The sequence below is a fragment of the Pleurodeles waltl genome, chromosome 2_2 (genome assembly GCF_031143425.1).
Source record: "Pleurodeles waltl isolate 20211129_DDA chromosome 2_2, aPleWal1.hap1.20221129, whole genome shotgun sequence".
Lineage (NCBI taxonomy): Eukaryota > Metazoa > Chordata > Amphibia > Caudata > Salamandridae > Pleurodeles > Pleurodeles waltl.
In genome coordinates this window covers 186,522,311-186,534,604 of record NC_090439.1, presented here as the reverse complement: position 1 = coordinate 186,534,604, position 12,294 = coordinate 186,522,311, and the positions used below count along the sequence as shown (strand labels likewise).

At 44.2% G+C, this 12,294-nt stretch overlaps 1 protein-coding gene across 2 annotated transcripts in view; it reads left to right on the top strand.

Annotated features, from left to right (window-relative positions):
- SLC9A3 (solute carrier family 9 member A3) overlaps positions 1 to 12,294 on the top strand; it is a 1,524,418-nt gene that overhangs the window by 253,598 nt on the left and 1,258,526 nt on the right. For both annotated transcript variants that reach the window (XM_069219612.1, XM_069219611.1), the window contains exon 6: positions 10,642 to 10,862. In XM_069219612.1, coding sequence (XP_069075713.1) covers positions 10,642 to 10,862 — 221 coding nt within the window. The remainder of the gene's footprint in view (positions 1 to 10,641; positions 10,863 to 12,294) is intronic.

The window sequence follows — 12,294 nt, the reverse complement described above, 5'->3', positions numbered from 1 at the left end:
CACAGACAATATATACAACACTGGGCTGGACAAATTTATACAACACAGACTCAGACAGTATTCTACAACAATATATTGATGACAAAACAACAAGTAAGATGGCACACTGGACACAAAAGCACTAATACACAGGACAACACTTTGCACACAGCCACACAGTCTAGAATAATCAGAGACTGCAAAGTGAAAGTGAAAGTACATCCACTGTACAGAATCTGTAAACAGGATATCCTATTACATCACATCCTGCATAAAATGGCCGCCGTTTTTTAACATTATGCGTCATATTTTCACGCATACAGGTTGTGCGTCATATTTTTTGATGCACAGGAGTGCAGATAATGCAGAGTCAAAATATTTTTCATATTTGGTAATTACTATTTGTTTGCGGCATAATTTACAGTTCTAGAGGTGAAAATTAAGCCGCAGCCAAATATGATATCTATTTATGAAAAAATAAATTGACTCTGCATTATTTGCTCTCCTGTGCGTCAAAAATTATGACGTACACGCTGTATGCGTGAAAATATGAAGCATTATGACAAATATGTATTTCCTTTGTTCAAATGAGTAATGGAATTTTGCATGACCAAATGGTGCTAAGTGATAAACTTTGGGGTTAGCTATAGCAAATGTCCCTTATAGGATGTATAGAAGGTATTCACAGTGCAATAGTAATGATTGGCCAGAATGGATATTACTCATAATTGTGCACATATGTAGGTAATTGCTGATTGTAAATTTCTAAATATGAAAGAGATACCAGGATGTAATCCTTAGCAAAATTGTGAGCACATGTATCAAGCTATTCCAAATTGCATAAAGGCCAATTAGGTAATGCAATTGTCGCCTAAACCTTTTTTGGGGGTAACCATGTCCTAATTACGAGTTAATGTATCTAAAATGTGTTTCACTATTGACATGTAGGGCACACATGCGCCTTATACATGTGTGCGCTTCAAATGTGCATAAAAATGTTATATTTGTGGTGCAGCAGAGGGGGACTTAGGCCCCCAGCACCCCTGGGTTTGCTGTTCCTGACTTGCAACTTTATCCAAGGTTTTCCCAAATTCAGTAATGCTAAACCTTTGGCAGCAGGCCCATGGAAGCAAATTGAGTATGATTCTCTGTTTGCTAATCTGTAATCCCATTTGCCCATTTGACGTTTGCCCTATTGATTCTTTGGAGAATTCTGACATACCATTTAGCATTGATTTAATAGCAAAATCTCAACGTTCCTTATGTCATGTTAGCAAATAGGTTGTTGATGTATGTGGCCCTTTATGCATTACCTGGTTTAGTGGCATGTTTCATTCTTCCTGCTAGGTTACAACTGGGACACCACTGTGATAGGCTGCTTGCAACCATTTTGTTGATTGGATGGTACATGTACATGTGTGTGGTCCAATGTTGATCCATTATTAACTGTTAAAGTGTATGTTGTCACTGTAACGTCCACTTCTCATCATGAGTTGTTGGCAGCTAATCGTGTATCCAATGAGTATCGTTTGTAGCTAAATGTGACAAAAGTCATTGAGGACATGGTAACCTACACGTGGATGGTCCCACCCTGTCACTGAAGACGTGTAATGAGACTTTCAACTGGGCAACCGTGGTGTGCTGAGTGAGAGAATGTCTAGGTGTCTGGATCCGGCATGTGTCATTGCAAGATTTGTACTGAAGTTGGCCTCTGTGGATGGAAATGCATCAGGAAACATCATAGCCTCTGTGCAGAAGTAAATGGCTGGTATTCAGCACACACAACTCATCTCTATTATTTGAACAATGTTACTCAGTGTGTGAACTGTTAGGGTCCTCATATGTGTTGACTTTTCATGGACATTATCTGAGGTTGCTGGTTCTGCTGGAGGCCACGTACACCATCAAACGCTATGGGCCAGGTACACTGTCACACTTAGTAGTTTAGGCATTAATGAGGCCCAGACAACGGAAGGGCCATGATTTAGCTATTCAAGGACATTGTCAAAAATATGATACAAATAACAGTCAGATGATGCAATACAATGTATTTGAGTATACATTGATGAGGCAAATGACAAATTAGCCTCTGAGGTACGAGAGGTTTTGGACAGCAAGTGGGGTCCATAGGTGGACACCGGGTATCTTTAGGGTGACCCACGGACAGGTGCTAGTCAGGCTGACAGGATGCTGGGTCAATCAGGAGCCAGCTCTTTCACTAATTACATGATCAGTGGTCTGACTAGGACTGGTCAGAGGGAGGAGTAGACAGTTGACATGTCACACTGTGTATGTCCTGTGTTGTCTTGAAGGTGACACATGAACCCTGATAGTGTTACACGGCAACATTAGTAGCAATGCTTAATGGTGTGATTGCCCAAATGTCTACATCTATGCTGTAGGAGGCATCAGCAGGGACGGGTCATGCAAATTTGGGTGGTGTGCATGGAGGGGATCACTGGTGTGGCCTCCATCAGTGTCTCACAAGTCCTATCGGATGAGATTTGCTTTAAAATGGCCTACAGTACCTTTCACACGAGAATCAATCTACAGGTGATACCAAGCCTTCAAAACTCCAAGCCAGTGTATTATATGAGCTGAGTTCCATGCAGTGAGATGGTACTATGACAATGGTAGGCATAGGAAAGGGTGTGGCACACTGGATGACTCTTGTGAGTGTGTGTATGTAGATGAGGGAATCTCAGGGTACACATATCAGCATTCCAGGGACCTCTTCAGACAGGTGGGGTGTGACCAGGCGCATGGGTGTGTAAGGTTTTTAGAAAAGGGCTGACATGTAGATGGGATGTGATGTGCTGGATGCTTGTCATATGTGTGGCACTTGTGCTGTGTATGTTCTGCTTATGTGTAACTCTAGTGACAGATAGTCATTGCAAAGATTGTAAGTAGTTGGAATTACTGCTGCCAAGAGTCTGGTAATACATTCCTGTTCCTGAAGCAAAAGCATGTCAACTGCCTGATGTATGAGGCCTGTTTTCCCCTAGTTGAGTGATGGTGTTTTAGTCGTGTGCCATCTGCTGCGATGAACCATGTTTCAAACATGTATGTGTGTAATAGGTGTGAGGTACTGGGTTTTTCAGAACCGGTACTGATCCGGTAACCCAGCGGTGCCAGGGTACACCCAAAGACCTCGGGTACTTTCCTGATTCAGACTACAGAAACTCAGAGTCTTCTAGGTGAAGTCAAAGATCGAATTTATTGGCTGCAACCAAGTAACAAGCGTCCTAGAAGTACAACAGCACGGTTTGTATGTTCTCAGGAGACTGTGTGTCAATGCAAAATCAGGTTTCCTTATATACAGTTTTTTAAGCTTCAGGCAAACATTCTTGACATTTTGGTTGGTCATTCACATGTTTTCACTACAAAGGAAAAAACAGTGTCATGATGAAACCTCATATTTCATGTCATTCAACCCATAATAAATTACCCGGCAAGGCCTAGTATTTTACATCAGATAAGTGTGGGCCCCCAATAAAAACGGGCACCTCCCCCTCGAAAAGTAAGAAGAAGAAAAGAGCAGGTGCAGGTGTGAGCAAGATTAGGCAGGGTGTGTGAGCGATAATAAGGGTTTTATGGCATGGTGTGCCTTGATGCTATCTGATTCGGCCACTGGGAGAGGGACTGACCAAACAGGTTTGGCCTGAGGCAATGGTTCCAGCTTGCCCAGGTCAGAGAAAAGTCAATCAAGGTGTACGTGTCCTTGGAATCAAATCTGACTGTATTATAAGCCTATGTGAGGGCAACTTTTAAAAATGGGAGCCACGAGTGCAGGACGAAAATGGCGATTTCGAGGTGAAAACGCTGCTGGAATTGAGCGAAAATGCTCATGCTTAGTGTACTAGTCATTATCGGTCTTTTGATACTAAAATCGTACTGCTGTGGCAAAGTAGATTACATGGGTCCAGAATTTTTAGAACCACAGGTGTTGTCCGCAGCTATTGCCCTTCAAAGGTGAACTGTACAGGATGTCAGTCATTTACATCGTGTGTGTATGTGACCGTTGTATGATAGGCATTACATTTGTAGTGTGTTTTTCTGTGTCCTGATTGTTATATCATTATTGCTCCATGAGACGACATTCTTCTTCTGATATTTAGAGCTAAAGGTGTGCAGAAATGAATAGGCCAGACCATGATGTGGTGTTTGTTATCAGTGTTTATTTACAATAGTTCATTAAGTGGTGATGGTGATAATTATGAAAAGAAATTGTTCACAATGTGTTGGCGCCTACGCACTCCAGCAGCCGTGTTTGGTTGTTCCCCCTCCTGTTGCAGGGCAGCATCCTCCTCTTCCTCGTCTTCAGACATGTATGGGTCTGGTTCGAGGAGGGGAATGTTCCTTTTGACACAAATGTTGTGCAATATTGCACATGTGAGGATGATCCTACAGACCATCTCGGGGGAATATAGTAGGCTACCACCAGTGATGTCGAGGCAGCGGAACCTTGACTTGAGGATGCCGAAGGTCCGCTCGACAATGCTGCGTGTCCTCTTATGGGCGTCGTTGTATGCCCGCTCTGCAGCAGTACTCTGGTTGCCAAATGGTGTCATTAGCCATGGCTGGATGCCATACCCCTGATCAGCTGAAAGAGAAAAAGAATGGGATCATGTTGATGTAGCTTGCATTGTTGAAAAGACCTTCAATAGCAGTAGTTGTCTTGTGTTGTCTGTGACTATGTAGTGTACTAATATGACATCCTATACGTGTAGGCTATACCATCTGCATTGTGTTGTTTCCTTGGCTGAGCACGTGTTTGTCTGCTAACAGTTTGTCATCAGTATGTTTTGTGATTTTCAGTGCAGTTTGCCCTCCCCAGCATTGTGACTTGTGATACAGGTGTCCTTGTGTCTTCACTTGGGGTGAGTAGATAGTTCAATGTAGAGTTTAATTTATAAATGTTGTAAGCACGTTCATATGAAAGTACCCTGGACATCCCATTAGGCAGTGTATTAATGTAAAGGTCATTGTGACACTTACAATTTGCAAGGTGACATTTCGGCTCCACACTCATTAATGTCTTCACATTAGGCTGTACAGTAAATTCCGATGTGTGACAGGTTCAATGGTGACTTAAACATGGCTAGTGATGTCAGGACCTCAGTGTGTTCCTGTCTAGATGTTGCTGTTGTGGTGTATGTGTTGTGTGTCCTAGAGGATTGCTGTGCAGTGTGTATATAAGTAGGTTTTTGTACTTACCAACAAGTAGTCCATTGCCATACCGTCTATCCTGGAAGTGTTGGTTGATGGTGCAGTGACGGAAGATGAATGAGTCATGGACACTCCCAGAATATTTAGCCACGATGTTGGTGATCAATCCCTGGTGATCGACTATGGCCTGCACGTTGATTGAATGTGTGTGCTTCCTGTTGCGGTAAAGGTGTTCAGTTGCAGCAGGTGGCACAAGGCGTACATGTGTGCAGTCGATTGCACCAAGGACGTGTGGGAAGCCACTGATTGCGTAGAACCCCTGTTTAGTTTCCTGCTGCTTCTGCAGTGTGTTAGGGAAGCAGATGTGGTGGGGTGTCAGGCGAATGATGGCATCCAGTACTTTGGGCAGAAATGCGGAGAATGATGGTTGTGATATTCCACCACCATTGTTTGAAATGAGCCACTTGCCAGCATGTGAAGTACGGCAAGCAGCTTTGTTTCTGTTGGTATGGTGTGGGGTGTCACCAAAGTGGGGGTCAACTGCTGTTCAATGTTTCTCAGCAGCTGCTGAATGGCCTGCCAGTTCAACCGGTACCTCTGTATGATGTCGTGTTCCCTGAGGCCCTGAAGGGTTGTTCTTGGGCGGAATATCTTCTCCTGCCTTCTGCGCTGCCTTTGGGGTCCCTGCTGGTGTTGTTGTAGCTGCTGTTGTTGCTGCTGGGCTTGGCTCTGCGTCTGCGTGCACGCTGGATAAGAATCAACTCCATGTCTCCCTTTTGCTGCTCTGCTGCTCTGCTGTTTGTTCTGTGTGTTCTGATTAAATACAGGTGTGTTTGCCCCAATTTAACGCCTGCCCTGACCCAGGCGTTACATTTTGACGCAAACCGGGCTGTGTGTCATTTTCTGGCTCCGCCTCGCGGCCGTGCGTCATTTTTGCCCGAAAGCATAAATATGACGCACGGCCGTTTGCGTCATTATTTGGATGGGAACGCCTACCCTGCATATCATTAACGCAGGGCGGGTTGCCGCATCCAAAAAATGACGCACACGCCGGAATTTTGTCGTCCGCAGGCTCGGGTGTCAAAGTTTAAATACGGGGCAACGTTTGCGCTGATTGTGCGTCAAACTTTTTGATGCACAATTGGCGCAAACAGAGTATAAATATGCCCCTTAGTGTGTGGGCACCCTGGCACTAGCCAAGGTGCCCCCACACCATTCAGGGCAAATTCCCCGGACTTTGTGAGTGCAGGGACACCATTACACGCGTGCACTGTACATAGGTCACTACCTATTTACAGCATCACAATGGTAACTACGAACATGGCCATGTAACATGTCTAAGATCATGGAATTGTCACCCCAATGCCATTCTGGCATTGGGGGGACAATTCCATGATCCTCCAGGTCTCTAGCATAGTACCCGGGTACTGCCAAACTGCCTTTCCGGGGTCTCCACTGCAGCTGCTGCCAACCCATCAGACAGGTTTCTGCCCTCCTGGGGTCCAGGCAGCCCTGGCCCAGGAAGGCAGAACAAAGGATTTCCTCTGAGAGAGGGTGTTACACCCTCTCCCTTTGGAAATAGGTGTGAAGGCTGGGGAGGAGTAGCCTCCCCCAGCCTCTGGAAATGATTTGATGGGCACAGATGGTGCCCATCTCTGCATAAGCCAGTCTACAACAGTTTAGGGATCCCCCAGCACTGCTCTGGCGCGAAACTGGACAAAGGAAAGGGGAGTGACCACTCCCCTGACCTGCACCTCCCAGGGGAGGTGCCCAGAGCTCCTCCAGTGTGTCCCAGACCTCTGCCATCTTGGAAACAGAGGTGTCTGTGGCACACTGGACTGCTCCGAGTGGCCAGTGCCAACAAGTGACGTAAGAGGCTCCTTCTGATAGGCTCTTACCTCTCTTGGTATCCAATCCTCCTTCCTAGGTAGCCAAACCTACTTTTCTGGCTATTTAGGGTCTCTGCTTTGGGGATCTCACCAGATAACGAATGCAAGAGCTCACCAGAGTTCCTCTGCATCTCCCTCTTCACCTTCTACCAAAGGATCGACCGCTGACTGCTCAGGACGCCTGCAAAACCGCAACAAAGTAGCAAGACGACTACTAGCAACCTTGTATCGCTTCATCCTGCCGGCTTTCTTGACTGTTTCCAGGTGGTGCATGCTCTGGGGGTAGCCTGCCTCCTTTCTGCACCAGGAGCTCTGAAGAAATCTCCCGTGGGTCGACGGAATCTTCCCCCTGCAACCGTAGGCAACAAAAGACTGCATCACCAGTCCTCTAGGTCCCCTCTCAGCATGATGAGCGTGGTCCCTGGAACTCAGCAACTCTGTCCAAGTGACTCCCTCAGTCCAGTGACTCTTCAGTCCAAGTTTGGTGGAGGTAAGTCCTTGCCTCCCCACGCTAGACTGCATTGCTCGGTACCACGTGATTTGCAGCTGATCTAGCTCCTTTGCACTCCTCCAGGACTTCCTTCGTGCACAGCCAAGCCTGGGTCCACGACACTCTAACCTGCAGTGGACAACCTTCTGAGTTGTACTTTGGCGTCGTGGGACTCCCTTTTGTGACTTCGGGTGGACTCCGGTTTACTTTTCTTCTAAGTGCCTGTTCAGGTACTTCTGCGGGTGCTGCCTGCTTCTGTGAGGGCTCCCTACATTGCTGGTTGCCCCCTCTGTCTCCTCATCCAAGTGGCGACATCCTGGTTCCTCCTGGGCCACAGCAGCATCCAAAAACCCTAACTGCGACCCTTGCAACTAGCAAGGCTTGTTTGCAGTCTATCTGCATGGGAACACCTCTGCAAGCTTCAGCGTGACGTGGGACATACATCCTCCAAAGGGAAAGTTCCTAGTCCTCTTCTTTCTTGCAGAACTCCAAGCTTCTTCAAACAGGTGGCAGCTTCCTTGCACCCTCAGCTGGCATTTCCTGGGCTCCTGCCCACTCTTGACACTGTCGCGACTTTTGGACTTGGTCCCCTTGTGTTACAGGTACTCAGGTCCAGAAACCCACAGTTGTTGCATTGCTGGTGTTTGTTCTTCCTGCAGAATCCCCTTATCACGACTTCTGTGCTCTCTGGGGGTAGTAGATGCACTTTACACCTACCTTTCAGGGTCTTAGGTTGGGCTATTTTTCTAACCCTCACTGTTTTCTTACAGTCCCAGCGACCCTCTACAAGCTCACATAGGTTTGGGGTCCATTCGTGGTTCGCATTCCACTTTTGGAGTATATGGTTTGTGTTGCCCCTATACCTATGTGCTCCTATTGCAATCTATTGTAACTTTACACTGCTTGCATTACTTTTCTTGCTATTACCTGCATAATTTTGGTTTGTGTACATATATCTTGTGTATATATCTTATCCTCATACTGAGCGTACTCACTGATATACTTTTGGCATATTGTCATAAAAATAAAGTACCTTTATTTTTAGTACTTCTGTGTATTGTGTTTTCTTATGATATTGTGCATATGACACCAGTGGTATAGTAGGAGCTTTACATGTCTCCTAGATCAGCCTAAGCTGCTTTGCCATACGCTACCTTCTATCAGCCTAAGCTGCTAGAAACACCTCTTCTACACTAATAAGGGATAACTGGACCTGGCACATGGTGTAAGTACCTCTGGTACCCACTACAAGCCAGGCCAGCCTCCTACAAACCCTCACCGCCCTTAGACATCAGCCATCCATGAATCCTAAAAAACCCTCACAAACTCTAATTTCTACCCATCCCTGAATTCTAAAAAAAAATGTTTCTACATCTAAACTCCACCGATTCCTGAATTCTTAAAACCCCTCACCATCCTAAACTCCACCCAGTCTTGAACCCCAAAAACTCTTCACCACTCCATTCTCTACCCATCACTGAACCCTAAAATCCTTCAAAATCCTTACTCTACGCATCCTAGAATCTTAAAACACCTCACACCCGTAAGCTCGATGCATATATGAGCCCTAAAATACACACATCCCTATACTCCTCCCATACATGATACCTAAAAAACCCTCACCACCCCTCAACTCAACCCATTCCTGAACCAGTAAAAAACCTTTTTGTGCTGAACTCAATCCATTCTTGACCACTAAGAAAATCCCTCTTCAACCCTTAATATTACCAATCCCTGAACCCACAACCTCCTCCCTAGTTCTATACGTCACCAAAGTTTAATGTAACTGGGTATTTCCTCAAAATGCTTTCCTTTAAAATGCTTCCTTTAATTTTGATTTATTTGTATTTTCTTTTAATTGTTTCTCCGTGATAAGTGGGGTAACGCAAAATGATGGGGCCTCTCCTGCAGAATGTGATGAAGGGCCCCTAATCATCCCATATCTTATAGATATGCTTTGGAATTTGGCTTAATGGGAGCCTCCTGAAGGGTTTGGTAGCCCATGAAGAGTTGAAGGCCTCCCTGCACCGCAGGGGCTGGTGTTGAACCCTTGTCCATGATTTGGTTTCCTCCAATGTGGTTTCTCAATTTTCGTTTTTACATTATTTCACAAACATCAGTAAAGAGATAGCCTAAACATAGGCCCTTATTTGCAGCAGGAGGAGGGGGCAACTTGCCCACAGGAGTGAGGTCCCATGCCAGAGCAGGAAGCAGTGTGTCCCAGCCGCAGCTCCTCCACAAAGACGGAGGAGCATTGCCCCACTGGCTCAGAGCCAGCAGCTGAAAAATAAAACTATATTTCACTGTTTTTTTAATTTTTCAGATGCTGGCCTGTGCAGGGAGGGGTGGGCCTGGCCATGGGAGGGGAGAATGGAGTGCACTTAACTGTGCATTACCGGCCAAACTGACATGCACAGTTAGGTTTCTCCATTCCTGTAGGGTTTGATGCCGGGTTGGAGAAACAGCACAGACTCCCTGTGCCTGAGTGAGTGATAAACCAGCCCTCTCAGGCCAATCCCTGCGCTGCTCTCATGCTTGGTAATAGCATAAGAGCAGCGTGGGGACTCCACAGAGAGTCTGAAGCTGCTGGGACCAGGAAAAGGAGTGCGAGGTGGCAAGTTTTTTTAATTTTTTTTATTATCAACCCCCCACTCCCTTCCCCCTTCACCTGTCCAACTACATTTAAAATGCGTCAGCTGCCACTGGTGTGTCCTTCAGCAATATGTCCCCTCCTCAGTGACTTTTCTAAATCCTTACAAGTTTGGAGAGAATGTGCACTTCTCAAGAACCTGGGTGAGTGTCCATAGGAAGTCAAACTGAACCCCACAACGACTAAAGTACTCAGTACAATGCATTCGCCTTGATAGTCAACTTCGAAACTGATTTTTACTTCTTTTCTGTGAATTCAACTTTCAAAATTTTTTTTTTTTTTGTTTCATCTTAAGTTAGTGTTTTATTGGCGAGCCCAAAAACCAATGCGACCGAAGCTTGTTTTTACCATTTTCAGAAATATGTGATATTGTTTTAAACGTTTTGTTATAACTTTAAATGTATGTACGAATACTGCATTGCTTTAAATTAAGTCATCCACATGTTTCATGTTTCATTTTTCAGTATAACTTTCTGTGGCATCTGCTGCCAAAAATATGTGAAGGCCAATATCTCGCAGCAATCGGCAACAACGGTGAGATACACCATGAAGATGTTGGCAAGCGGGGCAGAAACGATAATCTTCATGTTTCTAGGAATCTCAGCCGTAGATCCGAAAATATGGACATGGAACACAGCTTTCATACTTTTGACATTGGTCTTTATCTCAGTATACCGAACCATTGGTAAGTGAAACATTTTAAGTTGCTTTGTTTTTATTTCAGGTAGGGACGTGTGAATGTAATATTCTCTTTTACAAGAACTGGTAAATGAGCCAATTATTGCCATTTTACTGCATTTTGGCTTTCACATTGAGAACAGATACAAATAAGTATTTTAAGGTAGAGCAAATCACTTAACACAATAAATTTAAATGTTGAAGCAATAGTTATTGCATTCAACTTCACACAGCAAATCATGCACAACTGATACAAGAGAAAGCATATAATTTGCCATTTAAAAATGAGAATCATGGAAACAATAAAATATTACGCAATATTAAGTAAAAATCAACCAGCCTATATATATGATGAGTTCAGTACAGGCTTGCATACCCGAGAAAGGAGTCCAACACAATCTATTAACATTAACTGCAATTCTAATCTGCTTATTAAGTAAGTCGTACATTAATTACCTTGAAAGGGTATATTGGCACCTTGCCATTCTGTTTCTTCATCGGCTGTTCAATTATGATCCTTGTAATCATACGAAAGATGAGCCAAAAGTAAAAACATTACTTTTTCTGCTTAATACTTTCACAATATTTCGGATTTTGACAATTAATTTCAGACAAAAACAATAATGGCTCTTCAGTTGTGGAATACTACTTTCCGATTGAGATGTCAGATAGTAAACGTGTAATGTTGCACCGATATTTCAAACAGACACACCTGAAAGTCATTGAAAATGTTGTTTTCGCACTAATTGATCACTGCTTGCAAGTGGTGGTGTCAATCGGTGCATGTCCAGGAAATTTAGCAGTATATTCATTTTAATTGGCAACTAAGATTTTTCGGTAACCATGAATGCCCTTGTCCTTTAGTCTTCAGCAATAAATATTTTGCGAAATAACTTAGGGCCAGGTGTAGTGTGCAAACGGAAACATTTATTTTGATGTCTATTAATCCCAAATTGCGATTCGGCAACATACCAAATCGCAGTTTGGAATTAGGAATTCTTACTGATTCAGTATGTTGGAGGTACATTTTTAGGGAGTCCCTTCCAAATACCGAATCAGAATTGGATGTATGAATGTTTTGCGACTGAATTACGGTTACAAAACATTCTCACAAAACCACCGACTCTAAGTCTGTGTCACCCATTTGCAAATGGGAAGGAGTCCTCTTGGGGCCCCTCCCCCTTTGAGAATGTTTAAAAAGCATTTTCAAGACCATTGCCTACTTTAAAAAAATAAAAATGAATCTTTGCTTTTTTCTCTTGTTAAACGCATCCCGTTTTCCTTTGAGGAAAACGATCTATTTATTAAAAAAAGATTGCTTTATTAAAAAGCAATCGCTGACATAGTGGTCTGCTGACTCCAGCAGGCACCGTCCCTGTAATGGATGCGATTCCCAATGGAAAGGGATTCCCATGCAATAAATATGCATAAGGTAGGTC